This window comes from Erinaceus europaeus, chromosome 9 (assembly GCF_950295315.1).
Source record: "Erinaceus europaeus chromosome 9, mEriEur2.1, whole genome shotgun sequence".
In the NCBI taxonomy this organism is placed as follows: Eukaryota; Metazoa; Chordata; class Mammalia; order Eulipotyphla; family Erinaceidae; genus Erinaceus; species Erinaceus europaeus.
In genome coordinates this window covers 933,852-955,947 of record NC_080170.1, presented here as the reverse complement: position 1 = coordinate 955,947, position 22,096 = coordinate 933,852, and the positions used below count along the sequence as shown (strand labels likewise).

The 22,096-nt window shown below is 59.1% G+C and overlaps 2 protein-coding genes across 4 annotated transcripts; one reads left to right on the top strand and one right to left on the bottom strand.

Annotated features, from left to right (window-relative positions):
• The first annotated feature begins 224 nt into the window (after positions 1–224).
• Positions 225–4,124, top strand: NUDCD2 (NudC domain containing 2). 2 transcript variants are annotated; one of them, XM_016195171.2, is made up of 4 exons: positions 225–450; positions 1,174–1,222; positions 1,677–1,856; positions 3,031–4,124. In XM_016195171.2, the coding sequence occupies exons 1-4, from the start codon at positions 262–264 to the stop codon at positions 3,042–3,044; spliced, it is 432 nt and encodes a 143-aa protein (XP_016050657.1). In that variant the 5' UTR covers positions 225–261; the 3' UTR covers positions 3,045–4,124. The 2 variants fall into 2 exon arrangements, with proteins under 2 accessions (XP_016050657.1, XP_007539054.1); XM_007538992.3 differs by having other exon boundaries at positions 228–450; positions 1,705–1,856; positions 3,031–4,111.
• Positions 4,125–11,234: 7,110 nt separating this feature from the next.
• Positions 11,235–17,701, bottom strand: CCNG1 (cyclin G1). Of its 2 annotated transcripts, none has more exons than XM_007538994.3 (5): positions 17,456–17,701; positions 14,413–14,666; positions 13,652–13,730; positions 13,472–13,570; positions 11,235–13,269 (listed from the first exon to the last, which is right to left on the bottom strand). In XM_007538994.3, the coding sequence occupies exons 1-5, from the start codon at positions 17,687–17,689 to the stop codon at positions 13,078–13,080; spliced, it is 858 nt and encodes a 285-aa protein (XP_007539056.2). In that variant the 5' UTR covers positions 17,690–17,701; the 3' UTR covers positions 11,235–13,077. The 2 variants fall into 2 exon arrangements, with proteins under 2 accessions (XP_007539056.2, XP_060053046.1); XM_060197063.1 differs by having other exon boundaries at positions 13,137–13,269; positions 13,402–13,570.
• Between the last annotated feature and the right edge of the window lie 4,395 nt (positions 17,702–22,096).

The following is a 22,096-nucleotide window of genomic DNA, read 5'->3' as shown; positions in this document are numbered from 1 at the left end:
ATGCGCACTGCGCCGGGCGCCCCCTCCGCAGGGTCCGGGACGTGCGCGTGCGCAGTAGAAGATCGCGTCGTCAGGTGACCCGAGGGCCGGATCCCCGCGAGTGAGCGTTGCGGAGACCCGCAGGCGTCCGGAGGGAGGCACCATCGCGCGTGCGCACTAGGAGACCGGAGGCTGAGGCCTTCGCGCGTGCGCACCCCGCCGGCCGCGCGGTCGGTGATGTAGCGCGCGGTCGGAGTCGCGTTGCGCCTGCGCCGCGCGGCCATGTCGGCGCCGTTCGAGGAGCGCAGCGGCGTGGTGCCGTGCGGGACGCCGTGGGGCCAGTGGTACCAGACGCTGGAGGAGGTGTTCATCGAGGTGCGGGTGCCGCCCGGCACGCGAGCGCAGGACGTGCGCTGCGGCCTCCACAGCCGGCACCTGTCGCTGGCCGTGGGCGGGCGCGACATCCTCAAGGTGGGCGGGCCGGGGCCGGGGACGCGGACAGACGGACGGGGACGGAGACAGGGGGATGCGGACAGACGGACGGGGACGGAGGGCCGGGGCCGGGGACAGACGAACGGGGACAGGGGGACGCGGACAGACGGACGGGGATGGACGGACGGGGACGGATACAGGGGGATGCGGACAGACGGACGGGGACAGAGGGACAGGGACGCGGACAGACGGACGGGGACGGAGGGACAGGGGGACGGGGCCAGGGCAAGGGACAGAGGGACGCGGACAGGGGGACGGGGACAGACGGACGGAGACAGGGGGACGCGGACAGACGGACGGGGACGGGGACAGGGGGACGGGGCCGGGGGACTGGGAGGACAGAGGGACGCGGACAGGGTGACGCGGACAGACGGAGGGACGGGAAGATGGGCGGGGACGGAGGAACAGGGACAGAGAGACAGAGGACAGAGGGACAGGGATAGGGGACGGGAGGACAGAGGGACGGGGACGGAGACAGGGACGCGGACAGAGGGACCGGGACAGCACGGGAGGACGGCGGACAGGGGGACGGGAGACGGGGTCGGGGGACAGCGGGGATGGGTGGGGGGGACACGGGGACACGGGGACGGGGCAGCGGGCTGGGGGACACTGGCTGGGGGGGCGGGTGGGCTGCAGCCGGCGCTGACCCCTGACCCGCGCTGACCCCTGACCCGCGCTGACCCCTGACCCGCGCTCCCCCAGGGCCGCCTCTTCGACGCCACCATCGCGGACGAGGGCACCTGGACGCTGGGTGAGGACTGCGGACTGCGGACGGCTCCGGAGACCCGTGACTGCTACTGTCGTCACTGTTGTTGTCGGGCGGGGCTCTCAGGGAGGCCGATGCTGTGGGTCTGTCTGTCCGTCCCTGGGCTGGGGCCTCTGTTTCGCCCTGAGCTGTTCGGCGGTGGCCTTGCAGACGGGACCCCCCTGCGGGCGCTGACTCCCCCCCTGCGGGCACTGACCCCCCCTGCGGGCACTGACCCCCCCCCTGCGGGCGCTGACTCCCCCTGCGGGCACTGACCCCCCCCCCCTGCGGGCGCTGACTCCCCCTGCGGGCGCTGACCCCCCATGCGGCCGCTGACCCCCCTGCGGGCGCTGACCCCCCCCTGCGACTCCCTCTGCGGGTGCTGACCCTGAGGGCACTGACTGACCCTGCGGGCACTGACCCTGCACCCGCGGACCCCCGCCGCCCCAGCCCTGACCAGTCTCCCGGTGGCCCCTTTCGCTGCCCAGAGGACAGGAAGATGGTGCGCATCGTCCTGACGAAGACCAGGCGGGACGCGGCCAACTGCTGGACGTCTCTGCTGGAGTCGGAGTACGCGGCCGACCCCTGGGTGTGCGACCAGATGCAGAGGAAGCTCACCCTGGAGCGCTTCCAGAAGGAGGTGGGTGGAGGCCTGGCGCTCCCGCAGGGGCTGCGCTCTGCCTGCTGACCCTCCCGGCCGACCCTCGCGGCTCCGTGACCGGCTGGGCGGTGCCGGCCCCCTTAGAGCGGGAGGTGCCGCGTGCTGGCCGCGGGGGAGTCGTGCTCTCGGCTCATGCGCTGCGGGTGGAAGCGCCTCCTTCAGCGCCCGCCCTGTCCCCCTCTGCCCCGTCCCTGCTCGTGCGTCTGCGCCGGGAGCCCCGGTCTGTGCCATCCCGTTCCCTCGCCCAGACGGGCGCGTCCTGGCTTCTGCCTCCAAGGGCCTCTAGTCACGACGGGTGTCGGCTGCCTCAGCCGTCCTCTCGCGGTCGGGTCTCTCCATTCTTAGCTCCCGCAACACAACCTGGCTCCAGCTCTGCTGGCGGCGGTCGGTGGCCTGCAGCTAGACGGCGACCCGATCTGCCCCTGGACTCTGGGCTCTGCTCTTAGCCCCCCAGCCCGTCCCTAGAACAAAGGGTCCTGCCCGTCCTCACCCGCTCCCGCCCCACGTGGGGGTCCCGAGTCTCCTCAGGAGCCCTGGGCTCCTCCTCACGGCTGCCCCTGCCCAGCCGTCTTCTCGCGCAGGAGAGCGGCGCTTTGCGAGTGCGGGTCAGCCTGTGGCTGTGCTTCCGCGGGCCTGCCCTCGGCCCCCCTGCACCCCCCCTGCACCCACGCTTCTCGCTCACAGACGCTCTGGCAGAGCTTGGCTCTTGGCGTGACTGCTGAGAAGAGCGCTTTGCTCTTTGCTCCGCTTTTCTCTCTCCTCTCGCTCGCGGCCCGGGACCAGCTGTTGGCTCGTCACATCCGAGGCTGGTGAACACGACCCTCAGATCACAGCTCTGCCTCTCGCTGTTGCTTTGCCTTCCGCACAGAGACGCCCGGCCGTGCTGTCCGTCTGGGCCCGAGCCCCGCTCCGCGTCCCTGCACAGGCAGCCGCCACTCCTCAGAGCCGTCTGCCTGCCCCTCCCTGCACGTCGAGTCCTTCCTCGTAGCTCTGGTTCCATCTGGTGATGGCACTGGGTTTTGGCATCCCTGCGTGTGCTGAGTCGTGTAGCTGTCCTGTTTTATCAGTCCTCAGTTCTTTCACCATTTTCTTTTTGGGTTGCTTACATTTTGCCTTGTAAACTGTACTGTAACTCCTTCCCACGTCTTTTTAGAATCCTGGTTTTGACTTCAGTGGAGCAGAAATCTCAGGGAACTACACCAAAGGTGGGCCTGACTTCTCAAATCTTGAGAAATAGCCGTTATCACTGTTTGCTGCCTTCTGTGGATCCCAGCAGAATCTGCCAAACATGAGGACCAGTCATCTCTGTGGTGGAAGTCCAGTGTGGATGCCTGCAGCTGACAGTGCAAAGTACACTCAGGTGCGTTTCTGAAAGTGGCATTTCAGGAAGCACCTGCAAGCTGTGGGGACTCTGCTGATAGATGCTGACTTCGTTGGGGGCTTTGAGCTGGGCTCTTGTCCTGGTCATTTCTCCAGTACTTCTTCTTGTTGGTTTACCCATTTTATATAGAATGTTATGAGGTGTCTCTCTCAGTACTTTTCAAATTACTGCTCACTCTTGCCTGGATTGACTTGTGTCTAAGTAAGGTAATTAAAGGGTTCACAGTTGTGGAAATTGACAGTTGTTTCAATATTACTTTAATTCCTGAGTTAGAGCTCAGTGGCTTAAAAGCCTCTTTTGTGCTTTTTCTTCCCTGTAGGCTATGGGAGCCTGAGGGCTTTTAAACTATAAGTAGGCTTCTTAGCTTAATCACAGACTCCTGACCAAGAGATAAAGCAGGGAGATTATCTGGCAGAGACAACCCAGTGGTTATGCAAAGAGACTCACAGCCCCACCCGCTAGGCCACCGAGGTGTAGATCTTCTCCTGAGTTTCCTGGTCAGTTCTCTGCTCCCTGGTGTCAGCACAGGAACTCCCCTGCTGCTCCAGATTCTGAGAGCAGCAGCAATGGAGACTCACAGTGGCATTTGGTGAGTCTCAGGGGAGTCCTCTCCTCCCTTCAGCCGTCTTTTTGTTGGTGAAACAGACTGGAGGTGGTGTCTCAATTAGTAAACTGCCGGACTGTTACCAGCCACTCAGTCTCTCCCTAGGCTCCTCTCTGTCCAGGAGCCACACGTGTCTGCACTCACCGGTGATTTGAAGTCGTTCTGTGTTGTTAGAGTTAGGGGCTCCAGCAGGCCGGGCTAGCTTCGCAGAGGTGAACAGAGACTCGGGGACACACGGCTGGGCCGGGAAGCTGTATTTCTTTATTCACGAACAACGATTCATCAACTAACCCAAACCAATCACCACACGGATCTGTCCTGCATCCTTCTCCTCACGTGGCTGCGCCAAGAACTCTGGAACTCTGTAGGGGTTCCGGGGGCGGGGACAAGCAGGCCATGAAACTAGCAGGGCCAAACCACAATCTAGAGGTGGGGGGAGGGGGCCAAACCAACGTGAAGAATACCAACATATTCCCCCCCCCCCTTTTTTTTTCCTCTCCTCCTCCAGGCTTATTGCTGGGCTCGGTGCCTGCACCTTGAATCCACCGCTCCTGGAGGCCATTTTTTTCCCCCTTTTGTTGCCCTTGTTGTAGTTTCGTTGTGGTTATTATTATTGCCCTTGTTGACACAATTCGTTGTTGGATAGGACAGAGGGAAATGGAGAGAGGAGGGGAAGACAGAGAGGGGGAGAGAAAGACACCTGCAGACCTGCTTCACCGCCTGTGAAGCGACTCCCCTGCAGGTGGGGAGCCGGGGGCTCGAACCGGGATCCTTACGCCCGTCCCTGCGCTTTGCGCCACATGCGCTTAACCCGCTGCGCCACCGCCCGACCCTCTCCCCCTTTTCTTTTTAACTAAATGACCACAGTATCAGGAGTGTGGGGTGAACAGAAACCTATATCGTACAGGCATTTTCAAAAAAGAAATTGGCACAAACATGGAGAAACAAGTAAGTGAGCAACAAGAACCAGTGTGCTGCCAAGGGAAGGCCTGAGGGGGGCGTTTTTGCCTCTGTGGGCAAAACTTTATCAGCTAAAGAACCTTTGCTGCCTCTGGGGGCTTTTGCCTTGACGGGCATTTTTTTTTTTTTTTTCCTGTGGGCATTACCTAGCATGGGGGCGGGGGTGAGGCCTAGAGTCCCAAGGCAGCTGGCTCCAGTCAGTCTTTGAGAAACCCAGCAGCATAAAGGGAAGCTGCTAGTTTTGTGCAAAGTGTCCGAGGTGTACCAGTGAGTCCTATAGAAGTGCGAGTCCAAAGCAGATGTCCACCGAAGAATTGCCAGGGGGTGAATTGGACATCTGTCTCGATGGGCAATGTCAGCCATCGGAATCCGCTTTTCTGTAGAGAAGTTGACAGCTGCAATTTACTTACTATGAAACAAAACTTGTCATTAGCATAACCATAGCGCAATCTAACGTTTCTAATTGAGAAGGAATTTGAGACTTTTACATATCAACAATGTCTTTTTAACCTTTTGTTACACCCATTCAAGATGGAGACACACCCTAGGTGTGCGCAGGTTTTTTTTTTTTGGACTTAGTTAAAATATATTGATGGTTAACTAATTTCTACCTCAGACTTTAAATGTAAGTTAATTTTATCTTTATGAGAACTATGTTGAAAACCTTTTTCATTTAACTTTGCCTAGTAAGAATTTAGCCTTAAAGTTACATCTTTAACCTTAAAGTTAATGTTACCATATTTTAAACCCACACATACTCATGGTCTTCAATACACAAGGAGAGAAACTTTTGTTACAAAGACATGTCATTTTAAACACAAATTTAGATCTGTACTGTCTTAGTTGTTGGGGGGTCACCGTCTGCACAGCTCCACTTCTAGGAATTGCAGGTTGCGATCTCTGCACGAATCTCTGCGTATTCTAGCTCTTCTGACTTCAGACCCGAGTTGAGGATCTCGGCCAGGGGGCCCAGTTTCAGCAGGGAGCCCGCGGTGTCCGGGTGGTCCGGGACCTGCCCAGACTTCATAGCAGGAGGGCGGGCGGGCCGACCGTGCAGAAGGGGCTTGCTGAGGTGCGCGGCCATGAGAGGCTGCAGCTTTGCCCGCCATGTCTGGTGCCCTGTTCCCAGCGGCCGAGCAGCGTGAAGGGAGCCGGCGCCCAATGCCCCGCGCCACGCGGTGGAAAGCCGGCTCCTGCGGGCTGGTGTTGGGCGGAAACCACAGAGTGGTCCAGAGATAAGTGTTCCAGAAACAGCGAGACAGTCTCGTGAAGAAAGGGCAGAGGCCTTTGGAGATCTCTTCACAAGCGAAAGAGAAGGCCATAGTGCATAGGTAGCCAAATTGTCTTCACTCATCTGAGAGATGCGCAGGTCAGGTCCACGTGGGCGCCATTTGTCGTTTAAGTTCGGGGTGCCAGAAGGCCGGGCTAGCTTCGCGGAGGTAGACAGAGACAGAGACTTGAGGACACACGGCTGGGCCGGGAAGCTGTATTTCTTTATTCACGAACAACGATTCATCAACCAACCCAAGCCAATCACCACACGGATCTGTCCTGCATCCTTCTCCTCACGCGGCTGCGCCAAGAACTCTGGAACTCTGTAGGGGTTCTAGGGGCGGGGACAAGCAGGCCACGAAACTAGCAGGGCCAAACCACAATCTAGAGGTGGGGGGAGGGGACCAAACCAACGTGAAGAATGCCAACAGTTCTGGTCCTGTCTCTCGTGGTCCCAGGAGGTCTCCTTTGGTGTTCCTAGTTGACCCAGGAGAGGGGAGGGGAGAAGCACAGCTGCGGCTGCTCTGCAGCCCTGCCTCTGGAAGTCTCCAGATGCTGGCGTCTCAACGTGCTGCAGTTCACTGCTCTCTCTGTTACTTGTGTTTTCAGTACAGAACACGTTAGGGTGTTACGATGTGTGTGAATAATAGGGTGCTTCCCGGGAGAATATAACTCTTTAAAGTGTGGCGTGGGAATGATGTTCAGTAAACTCTCATAAGTAGGAATTGTCTAGCTTACCGATTTATACCAGGAAACTATAGTCATTGAAAAAAACTGGTCAGATACATTCTGATTAAGTTAGTACACATTTCTAAATCAGCGTTACCATTTGAGAGAAACAGAAGCAGTTAGAAAGGACGGCAGGTCCGGGAAGGTAGGAGGAGACGCCCGCTTTGTCCGATCTGGGCTCCAGGCTCTGTGCCAACCCGCCACCCCGGGGAGGCTTGATGTCCGCTCGCTCTTTCTCTGAAAATGTTAGCCCAGACTGCTAAAGCCTCGACAGCAAGACAGGTCTCAGGGTAGGAACAGGTAATTCCACAGAAAAACAGTGATCAGACATGTAAAGAACTGCCTGTTGAAGCTTAGAACTTTTTAATTAAAATGATTTCTAGGACAGAGAGCTCAGTGGGCAGAGTACCTGCCTTGCCAACTTCGCGGCACAGACTCGAGACTGGCACTGCATGAGAGGTGCTCGGAGTGGACAGGCAGCCCAGAGCAGAGAAACTGCACCTGGGGACGGGACTTGGTTCCACCAGAAACCCAGAAGGTTGCAGACTGATACCTGGGGGAGCGGGGGGCAAGAGGGGCCTGGCTCGGGCAGGTGTTGTGCTGAGCCGACTGTGGCCTCCTGCGTGGAGTCGGTGCTTCACCACCTACCTCACCTCCCTGACCACAGAAAACGAGACAGCAAAAGCAGACCCAGAGGGCACTGTGTTTCTCCTGCTCACTGCAGAGACTGAAATGGAGGACAGTGGAGGCAGAGGGAGACGCCATTGCAGCTCTGCTCACCACTCACTAAGCCAGTCGAGATCTCTGGGCTGAGCTGTCCACGGGAGGGAGGGAAGGAGGGAGGGCTGAGCTGTCCACGGGAGGGAGGGAGGGCTGAGCTGTCCACGGGAGGGAGGGAGGGAGGGCTGAGCTGTCCACGGGAGGGAGGACTGAGCTGTCCATGGGAGGGAGGGAGGGCTGAGCTGTCCACGGGAGGGAGGGAGGGAGGGCTGAGCTGTCCACGGGAGGGAGGACTGAGCTGTCCATGGGAGGGAGGGAGGGCTGAGCTGTCCATGGGAGGGAGGGAGGGAGGACTGAGCTGTCCATGGGAGGGAGGGAGGGAGGACTGAGCTGTCCATGGGAGGGAGGGAGGACTGAGCTGTCCATGGGAGGGAGGGAGGGCTGAGCTGTCCATGGGAGGGAGGGAGGGAGGACTGAGCTGTCCATGGGAGGGAGGGAGGGAGGACTGAGCTGTCCATGGGAGGGAGGGAGGGAGGGCTGAGCTGTCCATGGGAGGGAGGGAGGGAGGGAGGGCTGAGCAGTCCATCGGAGGGAGGGAGGGAGGGCTGAGCTGTCCATGGGAGGGAGGGAGAGAGGACTGAGCTGTCCACGGGAGGGAGGGAGGGAGGGCTGAGCTGTCCATGGGAGGGAGGGAGGGAGGACTGAGCTGTCCACGGGAGGGAGGACTGAGCTGTCCACGGGAGGGAGGGAGGACTGAGCTGTCCATGGGAGGGAGGGAGGACTGAGCTGTCCATGGGAGGGAGGGAGGACTGAGCTGTCCATGGGAGGGAGGGAGGGAGGACTGAGCTGTCCACGGGAGGGAGGGAGGGAGGGCTGAGCTGTCCACGGGAGGGAGGGAGGGAGGGCTGAGCTGTCCACGGGAGGGAGGGAGGGAGGGCTGAGCTGTCCACAGGAGGGAGGGAGGGAGGGCTGAGCTGTCCATGGGAGGGAGGGAGGGAGGGAAGGAGGGAGGGCTGAGCTGGCCGCAGGAGGGAGGGAGGGAGGGCTGAGCTGTCCATGGGAGGGAGGGAGGGAGGGAAGGAGGGAGGGCTGAGCTGGCCGCAGGAGGGAGGGAGGGAGGGCTGAGCTGGCCGCAGGAGGGAGGGAGGGAGGGCTGAGCTGTCCACAGGACGGAGGGAGTGTTGTTAAAATTCGTAGGCTCTAGCCCGGCGGGCTAGCTTCACAGGCAGGTAACAAGAGACGCGGAGACAACGGCTGGGCAGGGCAGCTGTATTTCTTTATTCAGGAACAACGATTCATAAACTAAGACAAACTAATCACCAAACAGAACTCTGCTGTCTCTTTGCGGCGGTGCAAGCACTTTCTTTTTCTCTGGAACTCAGGAACCCCCTCCCTTACTCTCGAACTCAGGAACTCTGGCACTCTGGAACTCTGGTACTCAGGAACTCTCCAACTCTCGTACTCCGGAACCCTCTGAAACTCTGGCACTCTTCCACTGTGGAACTCTCTCTTACTCTCGAACTCAGGAACTCTCTGTCGGGGTTCCTTGGGGCGGGGCCAAGTGGGCCCGCGAAATTAACAGGACTGATGCAATTCTCTTGGCGGGGGAGAACTACCCAATGTAAAGCATACGACAAGGGAGGGTTGAGCTGTCTGATGGAGGGCTGAGCTGGCCGCAGGCGGGGAGGCCGCCATACAAACTTGTTTTCTGCCAGGGAGGTCAGGATGCCTGAGACCTTGGTGAGCATCCTTCAGAGAACACTCACCATTTCTGAACTTGGTTGAGATGACCATCTATCAGTTCTAGGTAGGTGATTTTTTTCAGGTGGATTTGAATCTTTTTTTCCTTTTAAAGAATTTTATTTATTCATGAGAAAGAGAGGAGAGAGAGAACCAAACATCACTCTGGTACATGTGCTGCCCGGGAACAAGCTCAGGACCTCACAGTTGAGAATCCGATGCTTTATCCACTGCGCCACCTCCCAGACCACTGAATTTAATTTTTTATTAAGGGTAGTGATTGACTGGACAAATGAAGATGTGGGGAGGGAGGCAGGGGGAGACAGTCACCTGCAGACCTGCTTCTCTACTTGCCAAGCTCCCCCAGGCAGCTGGGTGCTGGGCATTGAGCACAGGCCTTGTGCCACCACCTGGCCCCTCCTTTGAAGCCTCTTACATGCTACTGTGTCAGGATTTGCTGGTGTCTTTTTCATAGGGTGTGGGATATTTATTTGTATTTCTCTCACCCCAAACATGGTTGTGTTGTAGCATTTAGTCTGAATGTGCCTCCAGGGTTATCACTGGGGCTCAGTGCCTCACTACAAATCCACTGCTCCTGGAGGCCATCTTTTTTCCATTGCTGCTGTTGGATAGGAGAGAGAAACTGAGAGAGGGGTAGAGAATGACAACCTGCAGACCTGCTTCACAGCTTGTGAAGAGACCCTCCTGCAGGTGGGGAGCCGGGAACTCGAACCAGGATCCTTGCACAGGTCCTTGTGCTTCTCACTATGTGCGCTTCACCCGGTGTGCTCCCGCTCAGCCTCGCCTTTACTGTACTTCAAGTGTCATGGTATTTGACGTGAAGACTGTGGACGTTGCTTTCTTTCAAAGAACAGCACTTATTCAGGCTGCCCAGCTCATGCATTTACCCCCTTCTCGGTGTCTTCCGTGGTAGTTGAATGTCTTTAGCCTCTAATGTGAACTTTTTCACTCCGAAGTTTTTCTCTCTCCTCCTCAGTCCCAGTAGAGGACCATCCCTTTCCTCACTCTTCTTCAGTAACGAGTCTGGTTTTGTTGGCCTCTAGTATTAACTTGCTTTCGAGCCAGGTGGTGCATCCAGTCTGCGCAGGGACCTGGGTTTGAGCCCTTGGCCCCCACCTGTAGGGGCAGCTTCATGAGCAGTGAAGCAGTGCTGCAGGCCCCCTTCTGTCCCGTCAAATAAAAAGGGGGAAAAGGCCACCAGGAGTGAATTTTTCCCGCAGGCACCGAGCCCTGGTGATATCCTGGCTTGGCAGTTCTGTGGAGGCTGAGGCCAGCATTCTGTTTTTTGCTGCTTGTACTGCTAATCAGTGATGTCAGCTCTGTGCACACAGAAGTGGTTAAGGGCACAGCTTCTGAGTCAGAACTGCCTGGCTATCAGCCCCACCTTCCAGGGACAGGTGTGTGACCTGGAGTTAACCCCTTCCCCCCCTTGATTCAGGCTCAGTGCGAGCGAATGACCTTCAGTTTGGAGGACTGCAGGCGATAATCGCGCGGACGTCTGTCTGACAGAAGCAGCGCTGTCAAATCACTAGACGTACAAGGCGCCTCAGAGCACTATGGGGGTAGCTAACGCTAGTTGTAACAGTTTTCCTCCCACCAGTAAATTCCTTGTATCAACCACTTGTTATTTTAAACTGCTGGGTGATCAGTTGATCTGAACAGACTACCCACTTAGTACCTGTCACCAGCACCGTCTGGGCTTCAGGTGGACTGTACCTATCAGTGAATCTTAGGAAGTTAGAGGGCAGAGTGACGGGCAGTGCAGAAACACCAGCTGTGTCAGCACACAGGAACCACCTGGACGTCACCATCTTATCATCCAATACCCCCATTCACAGCACTAGATTTAGAGAAGCCCAAGTAGCTTTTTACCACAGGTGTCACACTGCCAGAGTCATTGATTCAATCAGGAGACAACCACCCAGAAAAGTGCATCTCCATGACTTTATTGGAGGTTACCTCTAGTACCAAAACATGATTGTGGTTAGGTCACCGGACAGCTCAGTTGTCACTCATGGATTCAAAATTGTGAAATGTAGCAACCCTTGGGGAAGCCCCAGGCTCACAGGAGCAGAAGCTGATTGTGGCTCTGGTTGGGCCCAGTGCAGTTCTGAGCTGTGCGCAAGCCTCCGCCAGCTCCAGCAGCACCCCTCCCATCCCCAGTCACTGCTCACAGCAGCAGCCCCACTCACACCAGGAAGCTTCTCCCTCGCCTCCTCTCCGGACTTTCTTTGGGCATATAGGACAGTGGGAGTACATTCTCTTGAACAGAATTCAAGGTCAGAAGCAGCTTAAAATCTTAGAAAAAGGGTTCCTAGTCACAACTTGTGGAGTGTTAAGTCAGCAGTTTTTAGAGTGGTATTAATTTTGAGTTACTGGTACAGTAGAAACCCGTTTTCTCCTTGTGGCCAGAGCAGGACAACACCCTGTGAAAAGTGTTTGTACTGTTGTTTAGAAAGAATGTTAATACGCCAAGAATCACACCAACATGTCCTGCTCTAACTGTGGCTCCACCCTCAAGAGCCAGCGTCTCAGCGGAGGGAAATCATTTCTCTCCCAAGAGCAGCACGGACCTTATGGATCCTGAAAAAAAATGCTGGTTTGATGTGACCTCTTAAATTCAAGTTCGCACACCAATTCAGGTTATACAATAACATCCAGTTAATAGAAAGTAGCATAGATGTGAAGTTGAATTCACAGCTCAAATTCCCAGCTTTGCCCCTAGCATTTCACATTTACGCTCTTGGTTCTGGCTTGTACGCCTCACGCAGATGAATCCAACCATACGTACACACACTTCCAGTATAACTGTTGGGTTTTCCCAAATCTGAGAACATCCATGCTAACCCTGTTGTGGCGCTGAGCTTCACAGCTGGCGGCGTCCTTTATAATGGTGATCCACAGCTCAGAACTGCAGCAAGGCCTGGGACAAAAAATGAAGTTACTAGAAATCTGCTTCAGATAAACTACTGTTAAAAATGAACTCATCTAAAATTCATAATATGCTGTATGTTGAGCATTAACATTTAGGTTTTTTTTTTTTTTAAAGATTTTACTTATTTATTAATGAGAAAGATAGGAAGAAAGGGCCAGGCGGTGGCGCACTTGGTTAAGCACACACATAACATTGCACAAGGACCCAGGTTCAAGCCCCTGGTCCCCATCTGTAGGGGAGAGGCTTCGTGAGTGGTGAAGCAGGGCTGCAGATATCTCTGTCCCTTTCTACCCCCCCCCCACTTCTGTCTGTCTCTATCCAATAATAAAAAAATAAAATAAAATAAAAAAGCTAGGAAGAGAGAACCAGACCACTCTGGTACATGTGCTGCCAGGCTTGAACTCAGACCCCTTACTTGAGAGTCCAGCGCTTTATCTACCGTGCTACCTCTGGACCACAACTTAGATTAGATGGCGAGAACGTATGATACACACTTCATGCATAGGGCTCTTTCCTAGCCGCCCAGCAGCTGGAGCAGAGGTCACAGGTGTCCAGACAGCCACCTTCACGCTGGCTGTGCTGACAACTAAGTTCCTGTAATGTGGAAACTTACTTTTCAGACATCACCATTGTTCTGCCAGGATTTAACTTTAAATGACCTAGAGTTACGTGGAACAGAAACTGCGTGAGATTGAAAACGGCTGCTTTTCACGTTGAGGTCATGACGGAGGCACTGCTCACCGGCAGTGTTTGTCGCGAGGTCAGCGATGGCGCCGGCTCTCTGAGGGAGGAAGCAGCCCTAGCTCAGGGAAGCAGTGATAGGAAGTGTGCTTACCTGTCACGGGCCCAGCTCAGGAATCGTCGGAAGATGGGTGATTCTGTAGAAACTGTGCTTCAGTTGCCGTGCGGTCCGTCCAGAAACGATCCACTTCAACTTCTGAGTGTTTGGCTTGGAACACTTACTGGATGAGTACTCAGTGAGACACTTGGATACCAGCTCTTGCCAGAAGGTCAAATCCCTGCCGTTCATCTAGACACAGGTTTCACAGAGATGTTGATGACTTAGCATCTGACTGCAGAAGCCGTTAGCTGTAGCAGCGGCTCCTCTTCTCAGGAAGTCTGAGAATAAACTGCCTGGTGTCTACCCCGAAGGCTCTATCACCTGCTCCAGGAGGTCGGGTGGGAGGGAGGCTGACTCTTTCACAGCCATTGGAGGACTGGGACTGACGTACCTTGGACTGTTTCTGAAGACATTCGACTCCTCCTGTTAACTCCGCACACTTCTGTGCCTGGATCTCCAATGCGATGATGGACAGCGCCAAGACCGAAGGCTGAAAGAGGAATTTAAAGTCAACGTCGGCTTTAAAAGTGGGTGCGTAGAAATAGGTTCAGTCTGCAGCACACCTGCTCACCTTTGCTTTAGAAAACAGGATCCTGCAGTGGCAAGCCTTAAGTTGAGCTTCCAGTCTTTCGAAATTAAGGCAGTTTTTTCTTTAAGAGAAAATGGTTCATTATATGTATGTTTTCAGAGAAACATTTGAGTCGATTTTTAAAGTGAAACTCTGCACATTCATAAGAAACTTAACTGCTGTACAGAAACCCCTTCTCCAGAGACAACTTTGGAAAGGTTCCACACATGGACTATAGCTTACTTAGACCCAGAAGAAAACGGAAACCTCCGTGTCACATGTATCAAGTTTCTTTTCAAGATCTCAGCCAAAGGTCATTTCACAAGCCCATGCTAGACTGACTTATCTTTTACCAGTGCGGTGTTCAGACTGACTTATCTTTTACCAGTGCGGTGTTCAGCTCTGCCTTCCGGAGTCTCTGGCTTGGAAGTCACCCCAGTAGCCACCACGCTGTTCCCTAGCAGCTCTGCTTCTCCAAAGACAGTTACAGAGAAGCAGCCGGAACACCAGCCTGGCACTGAGCCCTCGTGCCCGAAACTGCCTCCTCCTGGGCCGCCTGTGTGAGGTGTGAATCTGCTGGGCTCAGTGAGTTAACTCTGAAAAGTGAGCACTCCTGTGCATCCCAAGGACTAGGCTTCAGGAAGCTATCGACAACCGAAAGGCCTCTGGTGGGATGGTGAGTGGAGGGGCTGAAGCAAGGACAGCCGTCATCCGGCCCGTTTCACTTCATCCCACCGGGACACCCTCCTGGCTTCCCAACACACCTTTCAAGAGGTAGCTTCTCTCGAGTGAGTGAGTAGTAGACTTGCAGAAACTGGAAGGCGGTAGTAGCTCTGACTTTCCAGCACACTTTCTCCAGCACAATCTTCTCCATTCTCATCAGGTCTGAAACCGTGAACCTGTACTGGCTGATGCGGATCAAGTCCGCTGCCAGGGGGACGTTCCTCTCTTCCTCTACCGACTTCACAGCCAGATAGAAGCAGCTCAGTCCAGCACACCCGAGGTGCTTAGGCTGCACCTAAAAAGAGGAAAGCAGGGCTTTGGTCTCAGCTTTGAAATTTATTTATCCCCGTTTGTTGCCCTTGTTTTATTGTTGTAATTATTGTTGTCGTTGTTGGATAGGACAGAGAGAAATGGAGAGAGGAGGGGAAGAGAGGGAGAGAAAGACAGACACCTGCAGACCTGCTTTGCGCCACCTGCGCTTATCCCGCTGCGCCGTCTGGCCCCCAGGCCTTCAGCTTTTAAGACAGTCTGGGGCCCAGGCTCACCAATACTGAAACGCCTCCAGGGTTTACTCCTCAGCTTTGAGGAGGGCAGGTCCTCTCACACCTGTCAGCCTTACACTCCCCGCCTGGAACTGGTGTTTGAGTAGATGGACTTGGCTTCAGGGTTTGGTGTTCAGATGCAGCACATCAAAAACAACTTAGTGACCAACGCAACGATGGCCACCCCAACATGCTTCAGCTCAGACTGTGTCCAGAGACTTCATGTGTGGAATGACAACCCTTCAGCTTCATCACTTGGATGAGACCTTTCCTTTCATAGTATACTCTAATTTCATCTCAGGTGGTTCACTTCCTAACAAAGTCCCAAAACCTAGATATACACCAGTTTCTGTGAGAGAGAGCATATGTTCACACGTATCCATAAACTACTGCAAAATATATACCTGAAAGCAGAAGTACACTAGAGTTTGCAGTGAGTACCTCCCTAACATTTCCTCTCCACTATTCCAAGCTTTGGGTCCATGATTGCTCAACAATTTGTTTGGCTTGTATGTTAACTCTCTTTTCAGCCACCAGGTTCCAGATGTCATCAGGATGCCGGCCAGGCTTCCCTGGACTGAAGACCCCACCAGTTTGTCCTGGAGCTCCGCTTCTTCCCCAGAGACCCACCCCACTAGGGAAAGAGAGAGGCAGACTGGGAGTATGGACCGACCAGTCAACGCCCATGTTCAGCGGGGAAGCAATGACAGAAGCCAGACCTTCCACCTTCTGCATCCCACAATGACCCTGGGTCCATGCTCCCAGAGGGATAGAGAATGGGAAAGCTATCGGGGGAGGGGGTGGGATATGGAGATTGGGTGGTGGGAATTGTGTGGAGTTGTACCCCTCCTACCCTATGGTTTTGTTAATTAATCCTTTCTTAAATAAAAAAAATTAAAAAAAAACAAAAACATAGTGTTATCTTTAGGTTGAACCAAGTAAGGTAAGTGGGCAAAGCTGCTGTGTAAGGTCTCTTCCCAGGTGACAGTCTCTGTAGAATGTAGCATGTGCTCTGCTGACTGCCCGCAAAGCCTCTTCAGCACAGCCGGTCACTCCTTTTCTGAATGTCTGCAGTGCTTTGCATGTTGATGTATCTGTTCACTCAAGTTCCAGCTCTACTGAAACTTGGAGAAATCCTCCCTGGCATCTGTGCGCCCCTTGGCCCCCTCAACACACACGCCTCTGAGAGGCTTGCTGGCCTGGGTGTTGCCACTTGCTGTGGAGAGTCAGCAGGGCAGAGACCAGCCCTACTGGGTTGCACATACTGCAGGGCAGGTGTAGGCTGAGCTTGCAACTCCCACCTCAGCGGTCAGGCCTGCATGTGCTGACTGCATCAGCATGTCGACGGCTCACCAGGTCGAAGGCCATCTTGCCCGACGGGCACTAAGCTCCTTCTGTCTGCATGGCGGGAGGCGTTGAGGACCAGGGTTCTCGAATGGGCACGTTATCTGATGTACCAGTGACTGCAGGTGCACGGAGCAGGCCGGTGTCAGAGTCTACTGTCAGAGTCTGAGAGCGTCCCTGCTGTGCTGATCCAAGGAAGGTCCTCTCCTCTGTCCACTGTAGCCGGTCGCTGCACAAGCCCAGCACACGCAGGAGGTGCCCAGGTCTAAGGCCAAAAAAACACCTGGAATCTCCCAGATGAGTAGAGGTTGAGCCAGGTGCTCGATGGCATCCAAACAAAACTACTTTCACCATATTCTGCCTCTACCACACTCCTGAATAGAATTCTCTAGAGAATGTGTTTGGACAGCCCTCGAGCCTTTGAAAAAAGCGTATCATTAACCATCAGGAAGAAACAAATTAAGTTCACAATAAGGTACCGGATCACACCTGTGAGCACGGCAGGTAGCGGCACAATAGGAAGTGATGGAGTTGGTGAGGACGTGGGAAAAAAGGAACTCCGGTCCACTGTGGGCGGACAGTCCTCAGGTAAAAGCGGAAATGCACTCAGACCCAGCAGTCCCACCCAAGCACATGTCCCAGGGACACGGAAGCACTGACTTGGAGCACGGCTGCACGATCTCTACTAGCCAGAGGACGGAAGCAACTGAATGCCCAACTTGTGGTGACTGGCTGAAGAGACACAGCGGTCTGCATCCACTGGGCCACTAGCCTGCATGAAAAGGGAGGGGAGTGTCGTCTGGGGCAAGAGATGGAACTGGAGGTGACTGTGCTCCGTGAAATGAGTAAAGAGATGGCGTGACTGGTTCGCAGAACCCAGAAGAGCAAAGGCAATGCTGATGGGAAGGTGAGGTGGCACTGTCCATGCAGACTGAAACTCTGAGTGTGCTGGCGACAGTGTGCCAGATGAGAGGAGTAAGATGTGTGAAACAGCCCGTCCCGCCACGGTGAATAGCGTGTTACACGCAGTTTCAGGCCGGGGGGGAGGCAAGGCACGAGGCACTCGGCTTCTCGGAGACAGACGGACAGACAGACGTGCCAGCACCGCCGCCGCAGAGCACGCCCGACCCGGTGCCTGAGGAGGAAAGGACCTTTTCTAGAAGACGCCCGGCAACCCTGGGCCCCCGCTGCCACCCACCTTCACGGCGGACAGGAACCTGTCCAGGAGATTCACGGCCAGAGAGAAGGTCTCTGTGGCGAAGCCGAAGAACTGGGTGAGGCTGAGCAGGTCTCTGACTTCAAAGTCCCTCAGCCTGGCGGTCATGCGGAGGCCGCCGTCGTGCCCCGCCTCCATCAGCCTCAGGCCGCTGGCCTTGGGCAGGCTGCGGGGCTCCTGCTCCAGCAGGGCCGACAGAGCCGGGGGCGCGACCATCTGCGGAGAAGGACAGTGAGTGCAGCCTGGCCCCTGCACCTGCTGTGACCCCCACCCCCCGCACCTGCTGTGACCCCCCCCAGCACCTGCTGTGACCCCACCCACCCCCCCCCCCCCGCACCTGCTGTGACCCCCGCCCCGCACCTGCTGTGACCCTCCCCCGCACCTGCTGTGAACCCCCCCCCGCACCTGCTGTGACGCCCCCCCCGCACCTGCTGTGACCCTCCCCCGCACCTGCTGTGACCCCCCCCGCACCTGCTGTGACGCCCCCCCGCACCTGCTGTGACCCCCCCCGCACCTGCTGTGACGCCCCCCCCCGCACCTGCTGTGACCCCCCCCCGCACCTGCTGTGACCCCCCCGCACCTGCTGTGACGCCCCCCCGCACCTGCTGTGACCCCCCCGCACCTGCTGTGACCCCCCCGCACCTGCTGTGACCCCCCCCGCACCTGCTGTGACCCCCCCCCCCCGCACCTGCTGTGACCCCCCCCCGCACCTGCTGTGACCCTCCCCCGCACCTGCTGTGACCCTCCCCCGCACCGGCTGTGACCCCCGCCCCGCACCGGCTGTGACCCCCCCCCCGCACCGGCTGTGACCCTCCCCCGCACCGGCTGTGAACCCCCCCGCACCTGGTGTGACCCCCCCGCACCTGCTGTGACCCCCCCCGCACCTGCTGTGACCCCCGCCCCGCACCTACTGTGACCCTCCCCCGCACCTGCTGTGACCCCCGCACCTTCTGTGACTCCCGCACCTGCTCTGCCCCCCGCACCTGCTGACCCCCCCGCACCTGCTCTGCCCCCCCGCACCTGCAGTGACCCCCCCGCTCTGACCCCCCCGCACCTGCAGTGACCCCCGCACCTGCTCCGCCCCCCGCACCTGCTCTGCCCCCAGCTGCTCACGGGCTAACGCAGGGTCGCCCCACACCCTCAGGCCCGGCCCCGCCGCAGCTCCGTCCCGCCCGAGGCAGCTGGGGGCAGGGCGACACCCGCGGCGCCGGCAGGGTGGGCGGGGCCTGCCTGCGGGACTCGCCCGGACTTGTCCCCACCGGGGTCCCCCGGGACGTAACCGCGCAGCCCAGCTGCCCCGCCCGCTCACCGTGCTGGCCCAGCCCTCCGCGCCTCCCCGGGCCGCCGTCCTGGATGCAGCGCGGGTCGCGACCGCGGGCGCCCGGGGAGGCGCGTCGGAACCGGAGCTCCGAGCCGCTGCCGCCGCCCGCCCGCCGCACGGCGCCCGCTCTTAAAGCGCGGGGCGGAGCCCACTGGCCGTTGATTGGTGCAGCCGTCTCAGGGGCCCGCAGCTCGGCCAATCGTCGAGCACTTCCCGATCCTGAAGGCCGAGACCACGCCCCTCCGGCTGCTGTCCAAAGAGAACAGCCGACCTAGCTGGGGCCACGCCCCTGCCCCCAGAGCCCGCCCCCGGAGTGGCCACACGGCACGCACGCAGCCTCCCATTGGTCCGGTGCTGTGAGACCACGGCCACGCCCCACGCCACTTCTCATTGGAGGAGCCTCACCCGAGGCCACGCCCCCTGCCGCAGACGCCCAAGGCGGGTCCCCAGGGTCCAAGGTGGGGCGATGGCCCCGAGTGCCGCGGGCTGGGGGCTGCAGACTGCGGTTAGGGGGTCGGGGGCTGCGGGTTACGGGATTGGGGGGCTGCGGGCAGGGGGCTGCAGACTGCGGGTTAGGGGGCCGGGGGCTGCGGGCTACGGGATCGGGGGGCTGCGTGCTGGGGGCTGCAGACTGCGGGTTAGGGGGGCCAGGGACTGCGGGTTAGGGGGTCGGGGGCTACGGGCTGGGGGGTGGAGCCGGCGGCTTCGGTGCTGGGCCTGGGGACGGGTACCTGCGGGCTCTGCGTGCAGCCCGGATGGGTGACGGTCAGGGTGCGGGGCCCCAGGGCGGGGCAGGGCGCGGGATCGCGGCCTTGACCAGGGTGTGACCGCCGGCCGAGGGGACAGCCTGGGAGCCTGGGTGCGGGAGTCCAGGCGGGGACGGGAGCCATGACGCCAGGGTGCAAGCGGACACCGGAGTGCAGGGGGCAGAGTGGGGGTGAGGCCCTGACCCGGGTGCAGGGGGCAGAGTGGGGGTGAGGCCGTGACCCGGGTGCAGGGGGCAGAGTGGGGGTGAGGCCGTGACCCGGGTGCAGGGGGCAGAGTGGGGGTGAGGCCGTGACCCGGGTGCAGGGGGCAGAGTGGGGGTGAGGCCGTGACCCGGGTGCAGGGGGCAGAGTGGGGGTGAGGCCCTGACCCGGGTGCAGGGGGCAGAGTGGGGGTGAGGCCCTGACCCGGGTGCAGGGGGCAGAGTGGGGGTGAGGCCCTGACCCGGGTGCAGGGGGCAGAGTGGGGGTGAGACCCTGACCCGGGTGCAGGGGTCAATGTGGGGGGTGAGGCCGTGACCCGGGTGCAGGGCGCAGAGTGGGGGTGAGGCCCTGACCCGGGTGCAGGGGGCAGAGTGGGGGTGAGGCCCTGACCCGGGTGCAGGGGGCAGAGTGGGGGTGAGACCCTGACCCGGGTGCAGGGGTCAATGTGGGGGGTGAGGCCGTGACCCGGGTGCAGGGGGCAGAGTGGGGGTGAGGCCCTGACCCGGGTGCAGGGGGCAGAGTGGGGGTGAGACCCTGACCCGGGTGCAGGGGGCAGAGTGGGGGTGAGGCCCTGACCCGGGTGCAGGGGGCAGAGTGGGGGTGAGACCCTGACCCGGGTGCAGGGGTCAATGTGGGGGGTGAGGCCGTGACCCGGGTGCAGGGCGCAGAGTGGGGGTGCGGCCCTGACCCGGGTGCAGGGGGCAGAGTGGGGGTGAGGCCCTGACCTGGGTGCAGGGGGCAGAGTGGGGGTGAGACCCTGACCCGGGTGCAGGGGTCAATGTGGGGGGTGAGGCCGTGACCCGGGTGCAGGGGGCAGAGTGGGGGTGAGGCCCTGACCCGGGTGCAGGGGGCAGAGTGGGAGTGAGGCCGTGACCCCGGGAGCAGGGGGCAGAGTGGGGGTGAGGCCGTGACCCGGGTGCAGGGGGCAGAGTGGGGGTGAGGCCCTGACCCCGGGAGCAGGGGGCAGAGTGGGGGTGAGACCCTGACCCGGGTGCAGGGGGCACAGTGGGGGTGAGGCCGTGACCCTGGGAGCAGGGAGCAGAGTGGGGGTGAGGCCGTGACCCGGGTGCAGGGGGCAGAGTGGGGGTGAGGCCCTGACCCGGGTGCAGGGGGCAGAGTGGGGGTGAGGCCCTGACCCGGGTGCAGGGGGCAGAGTGGGGGTGAGGCCGTGACCCTGGGAGCAGGGAGCAGAGTGGGGGTGAGGCCCTGACCCCGGGAGCAGGGGGCAGAGTGGGGGTGAGACCCTGACCCGGGTGCAGGGGGCACAGTGGGGGTGAGGCCGTGACCCTGGGAGCAGGGAGCAGAGTGGGGGTGAGGCCGTGACCCGGGTGCAGGGGGCAGAGTGGGGGTGAGGCCCTGACCCGGGTGCAGGGGGCAGAGTGGGGGTGAGACCCTGACCCGGGTGCAGGGGGCAGAGTGGGGGTGAGGCCCTGACCTGGGTGCAGGGGGCAGAGTGGGAGTGAGGCCGTGACCCCGGGAGCAGGGGGCAGAGTGGGGGTGAGGCCGTGACCCGGGTGCAGGGGGCAGAGTGGGGGTGAGGCCGTGACCCGGGAGCAGGGGGCAGAGTGGGGGTGAGGCCGTGACCCCGGGAGCAGGGGGCAGAGTGGGGGTGAGGCCGTGACCCCGGGAGCAGGGGGCAGAGTGGGGGTGAGGCCGTGACCCGGGTGCCGGGGGCAGAGTGGGGGTGAGGCCGTGACCCGGGTGCAGGGGGCAGAGTGGGGGTGAGGCCGTGACCCGGGAGCAGGGGGCAGAGTGGGGGTGAGGCCCTGACCCCAGGCAGCAGGGGGCAGAGTGGGGGTGAGACCCTGACCCGGGTGCAGGGGGCAGAGTGGGGGTGAGGCCGTGACCCTGGGAGCAGGGAGCAGAGTGGGGGTGAGGCTTGACCCGGGTGCAGTGGGCAGAGTGGGGTGGGGCAGCCTTAAGACTCAGATTCACAGGAGGGGTGCGAGGGGGAGGGAAGGAGTAAATGGCGGCTAAGGCTCTGTCTCTGTCTCTGTCTCCACTGGCTGGAGAGACCTGTCAAGGTGGCATGAAGGCACGGCAGGTGGGACTGGCCAGACTTCTGGAGGGAGATCCCAGCACTGCCCGCTCTGCTGGTCACTGGGGTGGTGCAGGGAGTCCAGGGTCTCAGCTCTGCCCGCTCTGCTGGTCACTGGGGTGGTGGAGGGAGTCCAGGGTCTCAGCTCTGCCCGCTCTGCTGGGCACTGGGATGGTGGAGGGACACCAGGGTCTCAGCTCTGCCTGCTCTGCTGGGCACTGGGGTGGTGGAGGGAGACCAGGGTCTCAGCTCTGCCCGCTCTGTGGTTGCTGGGCTGGGGCGCCACAGAGTACTGG

What these genes read in the sequence shown, in the direction of transcription:
- NUDCD2 (XM_007538992.3), top strand. Translation starts at nt 262, where the DNA reads ATGTCGGCGCCGTTCGAGGAGCGCAGCGGCGTGGTGCCGTGCGGGACG. An exon ending in CGAGGGCACCTGGACGCTGG is followed by an intron (nt 1,223 to 1,704) that starts GTGAGGACTGCG and finishes TTCGCTGCCCAG; the next exon opens with AGGACAGGAAGATGGTGCGC. An exon ending in TGGAGCGCTTCCAGAAGGAG is followed by an intron (nt 1,857 to 3,030) that starts GTGGGTGGAGGC and finishes ACGTCTTTTTAG; the next exon opens with AATCCTGGTTTTGACTTCAG.
- CCNG1 (XM_007538994.3), bottom strand. Translation starts at nt 17,689, where the DNA reads ATGGTCGCGCCCCCGGCTCTGTCGGCCCTGCTGGAGCAGGAGCCCCGC. An exon ending in GGTTCCTGTCCGCCGTGAAG is followed by an intron (nt 14,667 to 17,455) that starts GTGGGTGGCAGC and finishes TCCTCTTTTTAG; the next exon opens with GTGCAGCCTAAGCACCTCGG. An exon ending in GAGAAGCTACCTCTTGAAAG is followed by an intron (nt 13,731 to 14,412) that starts GTGTGTTGGGAA and finishes TTTCTCTTAAAG; the next exon opens with AAAAAACTGCCTTAATTTCG.